The sequence below is a fragment of the Pseudopipra pipra genome, chromosome 2 (assembly GCF_036250125.1).
Source record: "Pseudopipra pipra isolate bDixPip1 chromosome 2, bDixPip1.hap1, whole genome shotgun sequence".
NCBI classification, from domain to species: Eukaryota; Metazoa; Chordata; class Aves; order Passeriformes; family Pipridae; genus Pseudopipra; species Pseudopipra pipra.
The window spans coordinates 5,609,623-5,631,989 of record NC_087550.1 but is presented as its reverse complement, the minus strand read 5'-3'; the positions used below and the strand labels follow the sequence as shown (position 1 = coordinate 5,631,989).

The 22,367-nt window shown below is 36.3% G+C and overlaps 1 protein-coding gene across 6 annotated transcripts in view; it reads left to right on the top strand.

Annotated features, from left to right (window-relative positions):
• EPHA6 (EPH receptor A6) overlaps nucleotides 1-22,367 on the top strand; it is a 446,467-nt gene that overhangs the window by 100,662 nt on the left and 323,438 nt on the right. For all 6 annotated transcript variants that reach the window (XR_010427681.1, XM_064643664.1, XM_064643659.1 and 3 more), the window contains exon 3: nucleotides 6,694-7,357. Coding sequence is in view for 5 of the 6 variants with exons in the window: in XM_064643664.1 (XP_064499734.1) it covers nucleotides 6,694-7,357 (664 nt within the window). In the remaining variant the exon portion in view is untranslated. The remainder of the gene's footprint in view (nucleotides 1-6,693; nucleotides 7,358-22,367) is intronic.

Genomic DNA, 22,367 nt, shown 5'->3' with positions numbered 1-22,367 from the left:
GGGACTCTAGAGCCTAGCACACAACTATTATGATTAGCTAGACCAAACTCTATTCTAGTAGCAGATAGCTATAAACCACAGATTTATGTATCTGGTTTTCAATATTATTATTTCTTTCATAAAACAGAGGTCAGCAAGCTCTGGTGCAGGTCCCAGGGACAGTGCATAGGCAGATTTTGAAGAATACACAGCAGGGTTCAGTGTTCTGAGCTATAGTACCATGAAAAGGTGTAGACTTTCTGCTCTCAGTTTCTATTCAATTCCAAATCCATAGGAAGTGTTGCATTACAAAGAGATAAGATGCCCATGGAAAGGTGATCAGCAGCAATTTTCACCACTGAATTGTGACATCTGTCACCACCTGCTGAGGCTTTACTAGCATGTCTCATTTTAGAAGAAAATTACAGTATGGCACACTACCCTGCAGATCCTTGATGCAAGTCATTGAGTCTTTTATAAACTATACACACTCAGGGAAACAATGGCTTTGTTCCAAAGTGCTGGACAGAATTTTATATAGTAGTGCTTGGTTTCAGTTGTATTTCACTTTATAATAAATACCTTTCATATGTGTGCATATATGTGTGAATTCTCTCTTTGTTTTTCTTCTTGAACGTACTCAGCTTTTTCACTATCTAGAATAGAAGCAAAGATGTGTTATTTTCTCTGGCTTCTGTTTTATACTTTCTCTGCCGTGTCCAAACATCATTCCATGGGTAACTTTTTCACTGGTGCATTATCATACTCCTATCTAGATTCTGGTCAGTCAAATAAATTGACTGCCTCACAGATTATATATTTCTAGATTTAAATGTTTCTGTCATCCTGATCTTTTCTATTATATACGTAAAGGTCCATGTTCAAGATCTCTGCCCTTCTGAAACAATTCACTTTACAAAGCTAGAGCAGGGCTGTCTCTTTCTGATCCCAAAGTCTTGTGCTGGCTAACCCCCAAGTGAGAGTCAATTGTTTCTTATATCTGAAGTTGGTCTTGCTTGAATTCCAGGGTTCACCCCCCAAATCTCACCAAATCCTAGTCTTGCTTGCCTGTAGAAAACATTCATGTGAACAGGAGCAGTTTTCAGGGCAGAGTGAAGTTCGGTCACCTGACGCAGCTCATCTCACAGTTGTTCACCATTCAGTGCTTCATGTAAATAACAGAAAAGGGATTCACTGGTTTGGATTTTAAATTTTGAGGGCATTAACAACTTTCTGAATCATCCTGGCCACTTCAGACGTGGAGCAGCTGTTCCACAGCCTGAGCCTTATTAACACCTTGCCTTTGGAGAACACAGAATAATCTGCCACTTTATTTTCTGTATTCTCTGTTTACGTTGCCCTAATTATTCATTATTTATTTATTTAATTATGATTTTTTTTCTGTTTCCTTTTAAATACATTTACTTCTGCAGACTTTAGGATGGGTTTGCCCTCAACTGCTGTAGTCTGTGCCTGTGTGCTGCTGCCTGTGCGAAAACAGTTGTCTCATTTTCTCTAAACTTGTGTTGCCATTGTCATTATAATTCCACAGAGCTAATAAAAGGTGTGCTACTTATTTCTATGCATTCCCTAAACAATTTTTAATCATGAATGTGAAACACAAGTAGTTTAATTGCTGTTTTTATTTTGCTGGCTATGTCAGGTTGTACTTGCTGGGACATACATGAATACCTGGGGAATTTTGTCTGCTTTTGGTTTTCTTTTTTTAAGTAGATGCATTACATGAGTTCAGTCTTATCAATTCTCTTACTGGGCTTCAGAGGGCTGAGCATTTTCACATTCAGAATTGTGGATCTTGGGAAAAGGGAAGAAAAATGAGTTAGAGGGAATGAGGGAAAATATTAACTTGATACCTTTAATTTACAGCAATTCTGTAGTTCTTTTAAACGTTCCTTAGTCTTGCTGGTTTTGATGCCATTTTAAATGCCAACTGTGCCTTAAAATTGTTCCCTTTCTAAGCATGTTAATGTGAAGGAAGTTTGTTTTTTTTCCTGCAGTTGTGTTATGTAGCATGGCTGGTTCTGCTTGAATGTCATTACAGCAGCGAGATGTTTCAATGTGCCCTGTCAGGTGGCAGCCAGCAGCTGTGCATGCCAAGTGCAGGTCCTTCTCTATTGTTTCCTGGCTTAGATCTTTCTGATATCATTTCTATGGAGATCATCTCACTGGAGAGAGTAAAAGGGAATTTATAAAACTTTTAAAACTCTCTTTATTTTTACCATTCAGCTTGTTTCCATGGAAATGGGATCTATAAGATTGTCAGTAGCAAAGAGCTGAAAGTGAGAATTCACTTGTAGATTTTATTAGGTGACTCCCAGCTGAGATCTGCAAATACTGGAGAGCAAAATAAGGAATAAACCATTTAGGACAAGAAAAAAGGACAAACTAAGATATTAGAAAAAACGCTGTCTGCTTTGTTTTTATCCTCATTGGATGTGATAAATAAGGAAATGCTTATTTAAGTGTTTTTGGGCATGTGAGTTGTGTGGACACACTTGCAATTTTCTTCAGACTGTTTTTTAGGATAGCAGCAATTCTATATAACAAATATAGTCCATCCCTTTTATAGGATGGGCTTTTTGACAGAGACCTGACCATTTCAATGGATGCCTGTGTGCAGTGAGGGATATGTGTCAGCAAATTGCATTGCTGCAGTTCAGGTTCAGTGAATTTTCAAATGTTAGCTTATGTTTTTGTGTAAGAAGTAGTTGACAACTACATTTCTGAAATTACCTACCTTGCTGAAAGGAACTGGTTTGCTAACCAGTAAACCAGATCTGTGTGGCATGAATCTTACATGTTTTGTTGCTCACTTTAGAATGGAAATCTTTCTTCTGTTGACAGATAAGAAATAAGACTCCTCACCACTGAGGATTTGCCTTAACAGATGTGTCCTCTTAGCAGGCAGTAAAATGCAGGACAGCTGAAGTCAACAGATTTTGCTCCCCAATCTCATATCCCATGTTCTTTCTTTCAGTTCTCTGCATGGAAATCCAGTCTTTATACCTTTGTGTTTTACTCAACAACAAACTATTTGTGCAGAATATTTTACCCAGGGGTCCCATGGTGTGCTTGATATCCAAATGTGTTGATGTTAAGTCTGCCACAACCTTTTCTTACTCGAGTGAGCTAAGATCCAGTGGCTAGGTGGAGTAAGTGCATAACCCTTCAGTTTTAGACAATTATGCCTTGAGCAAAAAGGCAAGCAGAAAACAGGGAGGGAAATTTCTAGCTTAGGATAAAAATGCAGCAAAATTTTTAAGAGCAGATGGTCTCTTCCCAAAACTGCTGAGTGAGGGCCTGGGCCTAAGTAACCAGTGTGTCAGTCCTTTGTGTTCTGCTAAATCCTGTGTTGCATGTGGCCAATACTGAGCAAATCATGCCAATCATGAATTTACCATCTCTCTTCTTCAAACAGCACAATATGACCTCAAAAAGGGATCACTTAAGAGAGCAAGCATAGTTTAGAGATAAGTCAAGGTTCAGGATTTGTTGAAATAACTGGTGTCTTCAGGGAAATTATGACAGTTTTCGTCAAGCTGAAAGTGGCCCATTGTATGTTCTTTTCTGTAGCATGGTGTCACCAAGATGTTTTCTCATCAGACAGTGATGTGTTTAAAAAAACCCATGAAATACATTAATCTCTTCTTATGGTGTTTATAATGCCCTTGGTGATACAACCTACTGGATTTTAATAACTAGCTCATTCTGATTTTGTAAATCTGCAGGGTTTTGGTTTAAAATACCAAAGTGGGGAACATTGAAAGAAAATTTCAGTCTTATATAGCCAGTACAAGATTTAAATTAGATAATTAACTCTTTATAATGGTCTCTGTACAGCTGTTAGATATTAGTGAAGTCCAAAAATGAAACAAAGAGGTTGTAAAGTAGCTCGTAGAGATATGAAAACAGCTGAGACCTTATCTAACTAAAATCTCAGTGTGATTTGTAACCTAATCTCATATTCTGTGCTTGGATGTGACAAGTAATCTTGGAATCTTCTTTCTACCAGTCTTCAAGTTGTATGTTCTTCTATTTAAAAGACTCCTCCTTTACGATACATGTAAAATGTAACCTCTTATACACACTGTTGTTGATTACAGTATTAAACTAGTATTTTTAAGTCTTTCCTCCCAAACATATTTTGGGCATTTCTTCTTCATAAGTTCTGGAACTCCAGATGTAAGAATCTCCAATGAGATGCTTCTGTTTGTTTGGTTTTGAGGTTTCAGGGAATAATAGTTTCTTACAAGTAAAATGTTTATAAATACTTATAATTTTATTAACTAGGAGTTTTAATATGAAACACACCCTAAAGAAAACTGGAGTGTATTTGATAAATTGTTTGACTTTTTGTTGTCTGCACTGAATTTAACTATTGCTTTTTCTGACTGTTTTTACCAGAAGAGAAATGCAACACTTAGGTAAACTTAAAAGCAGATTGTATTTCACACAGGAACAATGTGCCCTTGTCAGAGACTGTCACAGACTGAGTTCTGTCACAGACTTTTCTATAGCATTAAAGTGGCATTTTGGGATGGTGGAGTTCTCCTTGTTTGCACTCAATATCTGACACCAGTAATAAAGAGCATAAGCCAACAGACTCACAGCTGTATTTACAACCATGTCCCCATGCAATGGCTGCACAGAAATATTCCATGGCAACCCTTTTTGAAATATTTTATAGGTATGATGTTTAGGCTACTGTTTCTATTAAATAAAATGTTTGTCTTGTCCAGTGGATGAATTCTTATAAATTGGGCTATCTGGAAGCAAAATGGAAAGGCACAGGCATGAAACATGTGAGCTCTGCTTTGAACCAACTAAAGCACCATCCATTTTTGATCAATCCATCTTGTTTTAGTCTTTGAAACCAGTTACTGAAGCCCTGAGCCTTTACTTTCTTACAGAACTAGTAGATTTGTATTATTAAACACACAACTAAGAGCTAACTTTAGGGCTTTAATTTCTAAGTTCAGATTGAGATATTGATTCAGAGTGAATATAGAAATATTTCTTATGAGAATCTCATGGCAAGGGTAGGATCTGTTGGATATGTTTTCCTTAATGTATTTAAGAGATAGTAGTATGTTGAGGCTCTTTTGTTTTAAGCTAGTTTAGGCCAGTTCTGAAGACTGTTCTATATTTTAAAAATTACATTGTTTTTAAACCACACACTTACTTTTTTAATTCTGGGCTTGTTGCAGTGGGGTGTTGTTTGGGTGATTTGGTGTTTGATTTTTTTTTTTTTTGTATTTTGTTGTTTGAGGAATTTTTGTTCTTTTTTGAGACCTCTCTGGAGCACATAACATACCTTCCTCTTAATACGACTTGATACACAAATAAATGTAGAAAACCTTTTGTGCTTCTGTTTGTTTATTCTCTCAATTTACATTGTGGCTATATTTGTGTATAACACCTATTTGTATAATAATGATTAAATGTAACAAGAGGAATCATCAAAAGTGAGGGCCTGTAAAGGTCTTCACTTCCCTTATTTTTCTGCATAGGTCCCAGCTGGGTACTGCAGTGACCAGGAATTCCAATCCTATGATTACAAGTGGCAGCACTTGGAATTATTTTTTCAATGTGAATTCCAACAACTGTTTGAATTCTGAGTTTTCAGACTAATGAAGCCACAGGTTCCACAGGTTGGAGTGGTAGTTTTTTTGTTGTTTGTGAGATTTGTTTTGTTGTTGTTTTTTTTTTTTTTCTGCTGCTTCTACCGTGATGGATCAGCACATTTAAAAGATGCACTAAAACTTCTGGGGGGCACAACATTTTTGGATACAGAACTATAACTAGTCCTGTGTTTTGATATGAAAACATCTCTATCTAATGCTGCATTGATATTTTGTGTGCCTAGTGAAAAGTTGACTATATTGAAGCTATTTTGGGGATGTTTGTAATCTTTTGGAGTAGCTGATTATGTAATAAATTAGGCATTTGATATGAAACACATGGATAATATTTCTGGGTTTTTTTTTGAGAACCTCTATGCTGGAATTTCCACCAGAATTTGAGAATGTTTGGTGAAGCTGATGTAAGGAAAACCTGGAGGGGGGATAGGGAGGAGAAAAAGGCTCCTCCACCTTTGAACTCCAAGAGAATTCATAAAGGCAACAACAGAACAATGCCTGTGACAGCTGGGTTTTGGTTTGTTGTTTTGGTTGGTTGGTTTTTGTTTGGGGGAAATAAGTGTAATACAGGTCCTATGGAGCTAGAAATGAAACATCTCTATATACAGTTAAATGTTTTTAGGGTAATTGTGTAAACCAGTGAGTGCCATGGGCCTGAGCTGTGGAAGTTGCTTTGAAGACTGCTGGAGAGCCAGCCCCTGGCACACCAACCAGGAATGGTCTAAAAGACTTTATCTGCATAGGTGACTGTGTGACATACCCAGGAATCTTCTCAGCCTTAATAAATTTGCTAATATAATCATGGCCAGTATTTCTTTCTTTGCTGAGCCCTGGTAATTTTTTAATGTTTCTATTAATTGACATTTTTGAAATAGTTCATGTTCTGTTCTATAGTTGGATCTGCTTTTAACTACTGTCTTTCCATCAAACTTGAAATAAATAATTATTCTTAGTTTAGCCACAGGTGCATATACATGGGGCATGTGTATGTGTATGTATGAATGGGCTCTCTGGGTATGCACATGCACAATAAATATTTTCCTTTTCTTTTCAGTGGGATGCCATAACTGAAATGGATGAACACAACCGTCCCATTCACACTTACCAGGTGTGCAACGTGATGGAACCAAACCAAAACAACTGGCTTCAAACCAACTGGATCTCCCGGGATGCTGCACAGAAAATCTACGTGGAGATGAAGTTCACCCTGAGGGACTGCAACAGCATTCCTTGGGTACTGGGGACCTGCAAGGAAACTTTCAATCTCTACTACATGGAGTCAGATGAGTCTCATGGAGTAAAATTCAAGCCAAACCAGTACAGTAAGATTGACACTATTGCAGCTGACGAGAGCTTTACCCAGATGGATTTGGGTGACCGCATCCTTAAACTCAACACAGAAGTCCGTGAGGTTGGGCCAATAAACAAGAAAGGGTTTTATCTTGCTTTTCAGGACATTGGAGCCTGCATTGCTTTGGTTTCAGTCCGTGTTTATTACAAGAAGTGCCCTTTCACAGTCCGGAATTTGGCCATGTTTCCTGACACGATTCCAAGGGTGGATTCTTCCTCTCTGGTGGAGGTTCGGGGCTCCTGCGTGAAGAGCGCTGAGGAACGGGACACCCCAAAATTGTACTGTGGGGCAGATGGGGATTGGCTCGTGCCTCTGGGACGGTGCATCTGCACCGTGGGATATGAAGAACTGGAGGGCTCCTGCCATGGTAGGAAAACATTGGCGGATTTTTATTTTCTTTTTTGTTTTTAATTTAAAAAAGTAGTCTTATAATGTCATATGTACCTTGTATGTTCTCTTCTGCTGCTCAGAATAATTTCACAATGACTCGAGAATAAGATGCTCTCTTCTGTAGTAATAATTGTAAAGAAAGCCTCAGAAACCACTGAGATGTGAGTCTACTGTGATTTACATTTGCTTTTTAGCAAAAAGGGAGAGAAAGGGTCCATATTCATAAGTTACATAAATGACTGCTGTTTTGCTGCAGAGTTTCTCAGATTCAATGGTATTAGGCAAGGAGCAGAGCAACCTTAGATAATGCAGAGCATTAAAAGCACTGTGCGTTGTAATCAGAAAATGAAAGTCACTTTGTTGTCTGGTCTTGCTGGCATTAATTATCAAAACATACTCATTGCAAAGATACAATGTTGACAATGCCATTACTGGAAGCAAGCATCATTTTCTACGTGAGGTCAAAAGGTTTCTCTCTTAATGGGATAAGGATTTTCTTTGAGACTTTAATGCTGAATGAATTTCTGTCCATTATGGGAGTGAGTCATACTCTGGATCTCTACATGAGCAGTACAGCCAGCAGAGTTCACCAAAAATGTTTTCTGCTGTACATTGACTCCTCTGGTTTGTTCAATTTGTCCAGTTTGCTACTGAACAGGTACCTTCTAAATGAAATAGAGTTCCCAAAGCCACAAATGTTTCCATGTTCTTATCTGTTTGCCCCAAGAGTAACAAATTAGTATTTTAGAAAATTATAATCTAATAGAACTTCCATATCTTTTAAAATCATTTTCACTGGTATCTGATGTTGTCCATTCGCTCTTCTTCAGTGTATTTCAATATTAGTGCTACTTTTTTCTGACAGCTTTCCAAGCTATATTATTCTTGCATTGCTTCATGAACATCTTGCCTAAGAAAAACCCAAATGCAGAAGAGGCTTTATTAACTAAAGAGCAACGAATAATTTTTCACTAGTGCCCACTCTCCAGTGTCTGAGGGCGGGCATATTTCTCTTTGTGCCAAAGCTGGTGGTGGAGATGCCACTTGGACAGCTGGGAATGCATTTTTACACTATGACTGTTTTGAACTGAAGTGAGATTGAGAGCAACCTTTCAAATAGTCAGAATGTCTTATTTTGAGACTTTCCTTCTTGGCTCAGGCGTGAATCAAAAATTTAGTTTAAAAGATCTGTTGTGTCAATGAGACCTTAACTAACTCTTTAATACCCATCAAATCATGAAATACCTGAATGTGACTAACTCTCTAAGGGAAAATTTGAAATATTTACATTCAGCTTATTTTCATAGAAGCGGGGTTGTGGGGACTAGGTGGGGGAAGAGTAGAAACCATTACAGTCTGATAAGAAGACCTGAGATGTATTTACACAATTTTCATGTCTTCTAGGTCCTTCCTGCAAATCCCAACCCCGAACCCTTTTGTCCTTCCCATTCCCTTGCTGGAGTTACAAATTTGAGCCTTGAAAGTATTTTACATCGTTGTGTTGGTACTTCTCTGTAGTCATGCTCTGTGAAATATTCAAAAGAGAGAATTATTTCTTTCCTCTACATGCAAATAATAGCCAAAATAATAATTTTGCATTTTGAAATCTGTTCTGACAACTAATTGGGTGGTGGGCAATACTTGCTAATAGTGTAATGTTTTCTCCTACTTGTAAATGTTGTCAAACTGATTATACACCGTCATGTGGCTCAGTGGAGGAGTAAGCACTTCGTGGTATATAGGGCTTATCCGTCATAGAACTTAAAAAATAAATTTCTATTTTGATATTTTTGGAGACAAGCAGTCTCTGGTCAGGAAGTATTAAGTGGCATAAGGAAAGACATTCTGCCTTTGTCATTGCACACAGTTTTACAAAGCAGCAAGAATGGGAATAAAAACAGTCTTTGATCAGTTTTACTACTGCTGTTAAAATCATAGATCATTTTTAACTGCCAAAATCTAGTTTATTTGCTTCCCCGACTGGCAACATTTCAGTTATTTCAATATATGTGGGTTTTATGTGTATCTCTCTTTGTCTGTGAATCCATCAGTATTCCCTATCCATCCTATTTCCTTTTAAAAGCATTAAAGTGTGTGAGAAGAATTCCCAACCAGTTTAAAATATCCATACTTATTAAATGTATGCCCCAATGTGTCTAGTCAGTTCAGAGGCAGATTGATGGGGAGTTTTTCATTAATTTGGAAATGTCTTCCTTTTCTGAGGTCAGTGGGGAAAAGTCTCATTGATTGCAAGATGTTCACAGGTATTTGTGTGTTATGTACATTTCTTAAGGGGATAACCTGAAAAAATACCATCTTCTCTAAACTTACTGTGTAAACAATCTATCATCTTTGGTTTCAATCTACTTTCTAGATTGTCCCCTCAAAATCCTGAAATAACAGCAACATTCACATATTCTTCTGTTTCTGTAGGCATTAATAAATAAATTAATACCAATAATTTGGTGATATTAATCATAAATGGCTCTAATTGAACTGCTTTGCTAAACCATTGATGCCAGCCCCATTAATGTTACAGCTTAAAAAGGATTCTAATAAACATCAATTAAAAGTAGCAAGTTCAATGTCATATATTTCCTGACTGTCAGCCCGAGACAAGAGTTGTACTAAATTTAACAAATGTATAATATATAAAGGTCATATCAGGACTTTGTTTATGGTTTATTTTATGGTTTATTTATATTTTATTTTATGGTGTTTGTGGTTTATTTTACACAGGAACAAACAATCATGATAAGGAACATTATAAACTCAATTGTAATAGCTTTGTTTGGGCATGATACAGAAATAATTGGATTATTGTTAACTGAAGTCTAATTCTGTAATGATTTACCAAAAATTATCTGAATTATCAAGGTTAGCAATTAATGGCAGATTAAAAATTAATTTTATATAGCAATTAATAATTATTATAGTGATTTCAGAATATATTTTATTCTTAACAAATCAAACACAATGCAGAAATGTATTTTACCAACCATAAAAATTGATTCTTCTTGAGGAACATTCTCAGGAACCCAGCACCCCTAAAGGATGTTATGTGGTATAGTTGAAGAAGCTTTAAAAATGTAAACCAATAGGCTTTGACAGACTCACCTGGTTTATTTTAATTACAACAAATACAGTAAAAGTGGGAATGCAACATTCAAATTCTTTGACCTTGAGTTGACTGAACAATGCTTCCTAGGGATATTAATGCCTGAACACATTGAGTTTTTAGTTGAACAAACACTTCTTTTCCTTATTCATTACTTGAATTTGTGGAATATCTCAATGTTAGGACCTTGGCTTTTTCTTCTTAAGCCATTTCATCTGATTCAATTAAAAAAAACTTTTCATTTTGCAAATATGAACTAATACCCTCCTCATACATGTACCTGTAGTATGTCTTTGTTTTTGGGAAAGCAAGCAGTTAACGTTAGTCATGCTTTAGTTACCTGTATGTTGGCAGCAAAACAGGAAAAGTGGGGGGAATGTAAATTGGAACTGCAAGTTTAATACTTACAGATAGAGGACTGTAAAGTTCCTTTCGATTTTTCTTCCATGTGTTTATTTACTCATGAGATCTAATCTTCGCCAGGCACTGAAGGAAGATCGGTAAAGAAAAAGTAGAGTAAGATTTAAACTACAAAAAAAAAAAAAAAAGAGAGAAAAATAAATTTAAAATTTTGGAAGACTTCAACTTATCTTTTTAAGACAAAACTCTACCACCATGGAAAGCCCCTCCTGCAGCAGAGATGGGACCTTTCCCTTGTTCCCCAAGATACAGAGTGTAAAATTTCAAATTTCTATTTCCTGCCAACACTTTTTGGATAGCCAAAGATAGGAATTTGTCAAAGAGGATGAACAATTGGAGACTAAGATGATCCACTGACTATTTTTTCTCTGTCACAGAATATGACAAGTGCAGAAGGTCTCCTGGGACTACCTGCAGCTCCTGGCTGTATTAGCTGACATGTTCTGTCTCCTAGACCACTGCAGGCCTCTTAAATACCCTTTTCCTTTCAAAATAGAAGGCAGTCAAGTAGGAAGATTGATAACGCAAATTCTCAATTTTATATAAAATAAGTCTAATTGAAGTCTCATTTCCCCTGGAAATCGAAGCCTTTCAATTTTCTTCTTCTGATTTCAATTTCCTCCTTTCAACTGAAGTCTCAAGTGAAAGCCCACAGGGATCCTCAAGGATCATCACTGTCAGACAGGAGTCACTTGGAGAAGGGTCAGAAGGGGACAGAAGTGAGGGCACGTGTAGAGCAACATCAGAGGTGGCCTGAAGAATGGTAGGAGTGGTTGGAGATGGTTATTTACCCATCAGGCTCGACTCTGTGGTTGTTCTCCACTATCCTTTGTTCCTATGCACTATTTCATGGTGGTTTTTGTTTAGCAAGAACCCCCGACAGTGCTCCAGAGAGCAGGGAGGATGGGGAGCCTGCAAAATTTACCAAAATCTTCCTCCCTTCTTGAGTGTCAGGGAGAGCAGTTGTACGTAACAGTCTTCTCTGCACTGATCTCTTAGGGATATAATTAAAATAGTTGGTTTTAAATTAGTTGAGGGTTTTTTAATAATGAAATCATTAAATAGTTGCACTATTTTTTGCAAATAAATAGTCATATAATTTATTGACATTTATAGCAGCTTCTTAAATGTGTGACTGCTCTGAAAGAGGTTCACCGTTTTTTCCTGTGCTTAAGTAATGTCAGTTTATTTTACATAATTTATGTGAGTCTGAAGAGCTTTAGAATTCACTATTTCAATGGCAGTGCTCAAGACCTTTCTGATTATTGGTGATACCTGTTTTTCCCTAAAAATCCTACTCTTTAGCCTATGTAAGGCTACAGGACACCTGTGAACACTCAACAAGTATTATAACTTAGAATTCTGAATATGGGTAAGATGGAATCGTGATTTTGCAATTCCAAATTCAGTTTTTAGGTCAAACTGCTAAATAGATGTTTTTAGCATGATCCAAGAACGTGCACTGGAAAAATAGGAGTTGTGGGTAGTAGGTCTGTAGGTAACAGTACAGAAAAGCAAATAATAATGACCTGATCAAAGCATCTGAATATATCCAACTACATATAACTGTTAACATACGGAAAAAATCTGAAAATGTGTACGTTAGAAAAAAGTCTGTGTTTACAGTAGATGAAAATTTAAATAACTATCTGTTGTGAAGGGACACTACAGATGCTACTGGCAGCACTTTTATGTTCATATATACTGTTTTTAACTTCTAAATGGCAGGTCATGTGCCAAGCTGTTTTACACTGTATCTCTCTTTCATTTCTACTTTTTCCACTTGCTCAGAGAGAACCATTTTTCCTTAAGGCTTTTAATTAGTGTGAATTAAAAATAACATTGTTGCTTAGCTGAAGTAGGAGGAAAATGCTGTATGGTGGACTGGGTGAAATGCAGGGGATATTAGTCACTCTTAGAAAGATGAATTTTTAGTGAGTTGTACCAATTTGAAGAGGTCTGACTTGCCTATATTCATTCACTTTGCCTTTTTCTCAACAATTTTAGGTTCATTTGATGGCTTCTATGTTTCTTTAAAGTTACAATTTTCTGCCTTGTCTTTTCAGTGTCTTAAAACTGTAGATGTTTAAGTTTATTACTGATTTTTTTTTGTTTGTTTGTTTGCTTGTGGTTTTGTTGGGTTTTTTTTACTGCAACAAAGTGTTAGGAATTAAATAAGTCCCTAAGGACACCTGTCTTCAGTGACTGCCTGATTTAGCAGCCAGAAAAATCTCAATACTTCATAAATTCCCACTGTAGCTCACACCCAGTCCTTTTTATTTAATCTACAGCCATCTGCAGATTTGGATAAATTGTAACACAAAAAATCTGATAAAACAGCTGGAAAGGAGTGCTGCTTCAGAAGTGAGGATTTAAAGAAGAAATAAAAACCTTCTTATTTGATTTTACGTAGTAAGGAAACTACAGTGATACTAAATGAAGTTGTTCACACACTTGTCATGTCATACGTACTTGCATTATTTTGAGCAAATAAAGAACCTTACAATAGGCACTGCAGCTTGGTTTCCAGAATATGTCTCTGTAAAAATTCAAATTAAAACCTTGATTTTTCTGAATAAATTATGCACAAATAGAAAACTTAATGGTTGCAAATCGAATTAATTCTTGGAAATTACTGGTTTTCACTTTGATACTGAAATGTGCATTGAATGGAAACCTACTTTGAGGGTGGAACAAGGAAGCCAGCTCAGGTTAAATAGCGAGTTTCAAACTGAAAAACTTCAATATTCTCGTTTGTACACAAAGATATGAAACTTAGAAACCAAAGCATTGCTGTTAACTCAGATATGACTTGCCTCAGGTTTTGTGTTGATGTGTACAGTTTGATATTGATCCTACCAGCTATCCCTAATAAACAGTAAACAATAATTGTCCAAGGGACAGCAAGGATTGATTTCTGTTTTGGTTGTGTATGACTTGGTACCACAGCTGCATGATTTGACATCAGCAACAGCTCCTAGCAAATTTATTTTTTTTTTCTTGTTATGCTGAAGGAAGTAACTGCAGTGATGGCCACATGCTAAACTTGTAGTACTGATGGAAATAAATAGTTTAACTTCTGTGAAGTGCACATATAATACAAATACATTCGTTTATCTAATCAAGTATGCATAAATACACGTATTTGTGTATCCAGTCAACTGTGCATCTATTCAACTGTGCATAAGTACATTGTAAAACTGTTGTTTGATTTGTTATTGTCATTTTGTAGCGCGCTGAGCTACATCAGCTCCATTGATTTCTCCCCCATTCAGCTCACTTCTGTCCTGTCTCCTCACTGTAGGATGGGTGGTGAGGCCATGGCCTAGGATTGCAACAGGGGATAAAAACAGTTTGGCTGCCCAGACTCCGGTGCTGTAGGTGTGGAGGGACTGTAACAAACAGCCTGGGAACGGGGACTCATGTGCTGTGCTCTGTGTGTGAGGTGCCAGAGTGGCAAACAAGGACAGTCTTTAGGTCTCATTCCCAAATCTATTGTTAATAGATTGTGTGCAGCTGGACTTCCCTATATATGATGAGATGCTGTCTTTGAACGATAGCAGCCTAGTCACCATTTAATTCTTGGTCAAGCCTTATACTTTGTTTGCCTTCCCAAAACAGACTTTAAATGAAATCTGGTATTAAATTCAAAGACATTTATTTGTCAGAAATAAACAGCTGCATCCAACATACAAATGGTAAAAATGTGAGTAACAAAGACTGATAGGTTGGATCCTACAGTATGACAGGAAGGGAAGAAAGAATGCTCTAATTCTGAATTATTGTACTGTGTTCCTTACTGTCTCAGGATTTGTCCTCGTGTGTCACATCCTAAAGAGACTTAACAGAAACAGTGCCTCCCCATTCTTAGGTAATGCAGCTTTTTCTTGCTTGCCACAACATTTTTGTTCTTGTTCTGGCAGTCAGGAGCTAAAAGCTTGAGCTCAAACATTTCAGATTAATTTGACTTGGGAAATGTTCACTGCATTTTACACATGATCAACCTGAACTGTTTCAGCAGTCAAATATATTGAATGTGGGCGAGTTTTGTTTGAGTGAAACCCTTGGCCCGCTGCATTTAATGAATGTAACATTTCAGCATTGGTTGTTTTTATCTCTTAACAGCTGTAGGAGGCTTTTCTCCAGCTGGAAGAGAAGTGGGATGGGGTTTTCTTGTGGATGAGTATATTCTCCTCAGTAAGCAGGTTTCTTCAGTGTGCTGAAAGTGGACATCTTTAGGAGTTCAGAAGAGGTCTCTTGTGACAAGCACATGGAGTAGAGTAAAACCATAATGGTTCAAGACTTAATAGCACTCGTTGAATACAAAATGCCTTGTGATACTCATGGAACTCATTGAAAGTTGTGAAAGAGAAATGCTTTGTGAGAAAGCTGTGAGACATAATTGGCCACCAACCGGACAAAGGGACACATTGTTTGTGTGGCACAACTATGGAAAAATCATGTTTTAAGGACTTCCAGAGCCATGTGTTGCAATAAGGTAACAGTTCTGACATAATATTTACCTTTGAAAATACCTTTGAAAATTCAGTTGCTAGGATGTTTGTCATTCATTGACTTTTTGTCGTAGAGCCCTGAAAAGCAAAAATACATAATAGCTCAGAAAAAATTTTAGTCATGGTGCTCAGTGAAAATTTTCGAAGTTTTTACACTACAGTAGACTGTGGATTTTTTTTCAATAATGATAAGAAATCTGACTTAAATCTTAAAACTGTTTATGTAAGAATGTATAGTGTTCAGAGATTATAATATATTTATAATGTAATGGCTCAGAAATTGTCAGAATTAGATTTTTCTTTTTTAAAGGTGACTTTTTTTTTTTTTAGGCTTCTGCTGAGCACAAGGACTTAAATTTATGCCTTGAAATAATTGAAACCTTTTAAAATGTTGTTATTATTTCAATATAGATTATGTCTCCTTTGAGGACTCAACATAAAGTTGAGCTCCAGAATCTGAAGATAATCACCAGTACTTCCTCCAAGGCAGGTTATTAATCAGTAACACATTCACAAATAAACCATAAAACACATTCTGTAATAAAACTGTTCCCATAGAGGCTTCCAATCATTCCATTCAGTCAATTATTAAAGCATTTATGCTGAGAAATGTAATTTCAAAAGCGATCAATAAAGGGTTTCCTCTTGAATAGTGTGGCTGAAGAATCACAAGCATAAAGAGATTTCTGAGGTTTGTCTTGAAAAGAAGAAAATATGTACAGTTATTTAAAAACATGAACTACATTTGCCTTTTGTAACTCTTAGTAATAATGCAAGTAAGACAATTTTTGCTTTAGCCAACAGATATATCCTTTTCTTCCTAAAACTTAGGGTGGAAAGAGTGTCAAAAGCAGTTGTTTCACACAGGAAGACTAATGTAGACTATAAAATTCTGTGTCGTGAGCTAACGTAGACTGTGAGGGCAATGGTGTTCAAGAGATTCTCAGAAATCACACCAACCAAACTTTGTGTCATGTCAGAGACACTGAGCATTATTTTGGAGGGTACTCACGAGCTTAAGCTCTTGTCAGCTGAAAGAAAAAAAACTACCAAAAATAAGTGGATGGTAAATGCAATATTATTAATGGTAAGGTTCTCTGGGATTTTTTTGTTGTTTGGATTAGCTTCTACCCCACCTAATTTTACTTTTCAGAGTCCCATCAAATCCCAGAGGAAGAATCTTGAGTTCCTGAGAGGTGGCAGACCTGGAGATGGTGGCCTTTTGAATAGTGAATCTTCCCATCCTGCAAAGTAAATATCTCAGCAAAGGAAGCGATCCTTGGGAACCAACCTGCTTGTGCTGTTCTAGGGATATGTCTGCTAATGGTAGAATAAATTTATGTAAAATAGGTCTTCTACCTACCAGTGAAACATCTCCCAGAGTCAAGGACTGCACTTGAAATGTCTCTCTTTAAAGAAGCCTTGCTTCAAAGGGAGACTGATCAAAGCATGAGTAAATTCCCAAAGGACATTAAAATGTATGCACAGAAAGATTATACTCCAAATGCTAACAATGACTGTTTAGTTATTTGGTATCTGGCTATTATATAATAATAGTTATGTATGTGAAATGTCTTAATTTTGCTGTGACAGCTTGATGGTATTCCCAGATGTTAAATATTTCAAAGCTTATCTTACATATATTCATAAACAAGATGAAAGTGTTAATTCTAATTAAAATGATGCACGGTTCAGTAGCAGCCCTAATAAAGTCCCTACAGAGCAGTAAATTTAATAGCAGCCTATCTTTTATGCAGAGTCAAAATGTAGATTTCAATTTTAGTGTAAACTAATCTTCAAGGGAAAAACTGAGTAGACAAGATAGAAGAAATGAAAAATCATATTCAAAAGTTATTTTAAGATGTGCAGTATTTTATATACCAGTATCTGTCTGAGATAGACGAGAAACTGGGGTGGGGCTTGGGCAGACAACAACCCCCATCCCAAATTCAATGAATATTCCAGTGTTCTGAAGTATTTATTTCACTTGGTGAATACAGTCTTATAGGCTGTGCGTGCTGGAATATTCCTCATCATATTTGCCTGTTGTAATTTTTATTGGACTTTTTTTAAAGCAATATTTGAAAACCAATATTTTAATGCAGTTTAACAGGAAACTATTTTATTCTGGAGAAGTCTCATACATGTTTATATTCAAGATGCCTTCATAAGGATAGCAAGAACTTAAATGTTGAATTGTTGGGATATCAGAGATTGGAAAGCAGTTAAAGATGTAAAAGTATTTTTTATTTGTCACTCAGAATAAATTTCCCACCATATTTATATGAAAAAAAACAAGAATCTACAGAGTCACGTTGAGTCAGGAGATGGTAAAGACCTTGAGGAGAAAATTAGGGATGTGCCTGAAGACATGGTTTGTTTGTAGCATTTAGGATGCCAGAAAAGGCAAATCCCAGAATAGGAGAATAGGAACATTTTTCTTTTCAAAAATCAGAATAGGGATTCTGTGACTAATAATGAATAATGCATTTGATTATTTCTGCATGTATTTCTCTTTGTAAACTATGAATTGGTATAATTTTGCCTATTTATCTCAGTTGTTTCAAATTACACACCCAATTACTGTAATTAACAGGTCATGGCAAACCATGTCAGTAAGAAATGGTGTGTTTGGATGGAATTGATTTTGCAAAAAATCTTTTTGAATTCTCATTAAAGACTTCGATTCTTCTCAAAAGCAAGTTCTGGGAGAAAATTTAGATTGATTAAAAGATTTACTTTTTTTCCTTCTATATTCTTAAATAACATGAAGTATACTGATTTTGTAAAACATGAAAAAAATTATAGATTGTTAGTGCAGTATAGAGAATTCAAAACTCACTTTTAAATGGCCTTTGGATATCTTGATGTTGTCGGATTTTTAAATTTTTTAACCATATCCAAACCATGCAAGATGTTTAAAACATATTCTAATCTCAAGTGGTTACTATTTGGTTTTTGATGTGTTTCTTTTTTTTCTTGGACTGTTTTACTTATATTGATTTGGATTGTGGGAGCTATTTGATTTTTGTAACTTGCTCAGGTGACTGAAATTTTGAACTAAAATTTCATGTTTGGGAGTTTTTAGTATTTGCTGAAAATCCAAATATTTAGTGAAAAATCCCTAAATAAACTGCAGTGTTTAACTGAAAAACAACTAAACAAGTCTAGCAGAAGGGAATAAGGTCTGTAGACACCATTAATATCCCAAAGGAAATGGCCACCACACTGACAAAGTCCCATTACAGGGATTTTTTTGAACTGGTAGAGGTCTCTGGATGGCACTTGGTCCATCTGTGGGACACTGGCTGTGCTTCTCCTGTTGAATTTCCTTAGGCTTTCCCTGTGAATGGCTCAGATTAGCTGGGAAAAGTCATTTTCACCCTTCTCCTCTATGCAACTGTTGTGTCAGTGATTTATTAGCTCTTTGTCCCAGTCTGTTCACTGCTACCACTGAAATTTGCAATCGTGGCTCAGTTGCTATTAACAATTTTGGAATAAAAAATTCACGAAGAGGGAAGAAATTATGCAAAGTTGTTATTGTTTTGGATGAGCCTCATACTCGGAGAACTCCCCAAAATATTCCTCTTCAGTAAAGAGTTTTCACTCGAGCCTGAATAAGGTAGAGCTGCCCTGCCTGGGAAAACATCCCCAGTTATTTACTTTCAGAAGTTTGGAATTGGGAGAAAATTTGCTAAAAAAAAACTCTGCAAAGCTGCAGCTCTCACTATGGACAGCAGAGAACACTAAAACAGCTAAAAGAATGCAAACTTCTCTCCTAGATATACATGACTATTGATCACACCAGAGCACAACAGAGTAGGGGCAACAGCAGTGGTAAATGGTGGAATGGAATAATGAGAGAAGGTAAAACTCATGCTGGTTGTTTGCAGTTGAAAATGATCCAAGAAATACTTTGTTGAAAGGTGTTTTTTGAGCAGGGAAAAAGCTTTTTCTCTTCCCTGTTTTGTGTTGTGCTGGTTGGCAAACACAGGACTTTTAGAGCTTTCCACAGCAAATAATTCCAGTGCAAACGTTGTTTATTGATGAATGGGGTCTGAGAGCTCAGCTTTACCCTGATAAGCAGGAGTGAGGTGGTTTAGAGCCACGTGAAGCAAACTGCGCTTTTCTTTCAAGTTAGATGTGTCAGACTCGCAAATAGTTACTCAAATACACTTATTCCAGTCAGCGGATTTTTAAGGGGTGGTCTAGAAATTTTAGTGATAAATTGAAAACAAAGCCAATCCATCTTCCAGAGTTTCTCCAAAATGTTTCTTTTGAACAATGGTCATGAGCTGGAGACTGTTCCGTACATGGGAAACCTGCAACATCCAATGTGAATGCAGCTGGAATCAGAAGGAACTATACATTGTCATGTTTACTGGACATCTCAACACACAGACAGTCAAGAACAAACACAGATAACAATGTTCAAACCCCCTTTAATAAGTGTTTTGGGGGGGGGGGGTAATTGGCAAGAATGTGTCCTGTCCAATTCTCTCTAAACAGGCTGGCAGAGACTTTGTTTTGTTGTATCCTGGTTTTGTAACTGTTTTTCTAATACAATAATTACTGTTAACCCAAGGATAAACTGACATCACTTAGCTAGGGGTCCTTTATATTCAAACTTCTAAAACACCTTGCTTGTTCTCTACCATTTGTGTCAGAGTTCAGGACTCTGTTTTGGGTCCTACAGTGCTGATTTGTGCTCATGAAAATACTGCACACTAAAGTCAGAATTTTCAATATCAGGCTGTTTAATCACTAGCAGCTCTGGGTTATGATACTGATGAGATTTTTTTGGTTATTTTGGAGATGGGGCGATGACAACATTTAGGGAGGGTGAGTGAAAGCTTTGTAATTTCCAAAGGAACATAGTGACTAATTTCTATTAAAGTCATGCAAATCAGAATGAAGTCAGAGGTTGACTAGATAATTGTTAATACATGTGTGCAAACAATCAGGAACAAAAATCTAGTCATCAACTTTATAGTTATTAAGCACTTTTATAGACTCGGGTAGATGGAGGACAGCACTTACAGGGATCAGCAGGCACAACCACCTTCATCCTTCCCCATTATGATTTCATACTTCTGCAGCAGCTCTCCAGACAGTTTGTTGGCTGTTTTGATTTGATTTTTTTAAGTATAAATGTGCAATAGATGAAGCAAAGTTGTAGGAGAAAATCTATTCTACAAATTCAGGGTTTTTTATGCGTGTGATCTTACATGCAGATGTAGTATCGTGACATTTTAAAACTTAGAAATAACTTTGTGATGTGTTTAGATCTAAAAATGCCACAACACGAACTCCTGTGAATAGAAGAACCTTGCTTAAACTGAATTCTTCCTCTAAAGGAGAAGGTGGCCTGACTAAATGAGAATAAATTTTAAAACAACTTGTGTTCCAGGTAGCTGTGACAAAGGAAATAATGGCAATATAAATTAAAATAACTTGCAAATAATTTATTAGTTTAAAAATATGGGTCATGCTACTCACCAGAGCCTACTAAGAGTAAGAGAGAAGTAATCTTTTTTTTTTTTTTTTAAACTGTAAATGTAAAAATGTATGCAAGGTATCTACTGATGAAATGGTGTGCCTTCATAATATACATGGCCTGGTCTAATGATCCAAAACTGACCACATCATTTTAAAAGGCAGCATTGAGATTGATCTGATCCCAGGAGTGTTGAATTGGAATAAATTTCCCTGTGGCAGGAAAAGATCCAAAGATGAAATACTCTTAAATATCATACCACACTTGTACCGGTGCCTGGATGGTATTAGTTTTGTTACTTCTCTGTATCTAAAAAGTACTGCATTGTAAATATATTGTGAAAGCTGCAATTTCCTGATCAGAAAGAAGCATTTTATCCACAGCATGAAAGTTCTCATTTACAATGTTCAAAGGTTTTTTTGATTCCTTGTGGGTTCTGGGTTTTTTGGGTTTTGGTTTTTTTTCTCCTGAAATAGTGTCCAGTCTTATTAGCAATGAAAATAGTATAATTTGTAAGAAATAACAAGCAGTGGTGGAATCTACTGGACAGTTACATTTACAGGTAGCAGAAAAGGAATTGCATAATATAAAAAAGATTTTCTTTCAGGAGAAACCTGTAAAACTGTTACCTTTGTTTCTGATTTATGGACTTTCCCACTCTTCAGGAATAAATTAGGTAAACCTGAAAGAAATGAAGGAACAGTAGCTGTAAAACAACCTATTGATTTTTGACTAAATCTCTGTCTTCAGTAATTTTTGCAGTTGCCTGCATCCAAAAAAACCCACAGTGTAGCTACTACGGAGGCAATTTAAGTAACTGATGTTTGATTGGTTCTTTATCCCTGTACCTTATCCCTCTTTACCTAATTGCTAATGAGCACAGCAATTTAACCTGAAAATCAAGGACTGGAACACAGTGAAACTCTACTATTACTTTAGAAATGAGTGGTAGTAATAGTAAAGATATCCATGTGGTGTTTATTTGTTGCTTTAACTTCCAGAATATCAGTACTTTTACTTTTCACATATATTCTCTTGCGTCTTTCTGCAGCTGTTTTTTTTTCCATTTCTGAAGGGAGTGAAATTGCACTTTCTTATTGGCTTTTGTGAGGTTTTTTGTTTGTTTGGGGGGTTATTTCTTTTTCAATAGGTCTACGGAGATATAGAACAATTCTATATTTGAGGAATGATCAAATGGTGGCAATATCTGTAGTTCCTGAGAAAACTCCATGATAAAGCTACTAAAATAACAATATGTAACTCTTTTTCTCAGAAAGGACTTGTAACTGAGAAAAATGCATGATCTCAATTCTGCTGTGAGCAATTAGCTGTGGCAAGTATCTTGAAAAAGGCATAACTTGAAAAAAACTTCGGTATTTTTCTTCTGCTTTAGACTTTTGTGCTAATGACAGTTGGAAAAGGGAATAAATCCTTAAAA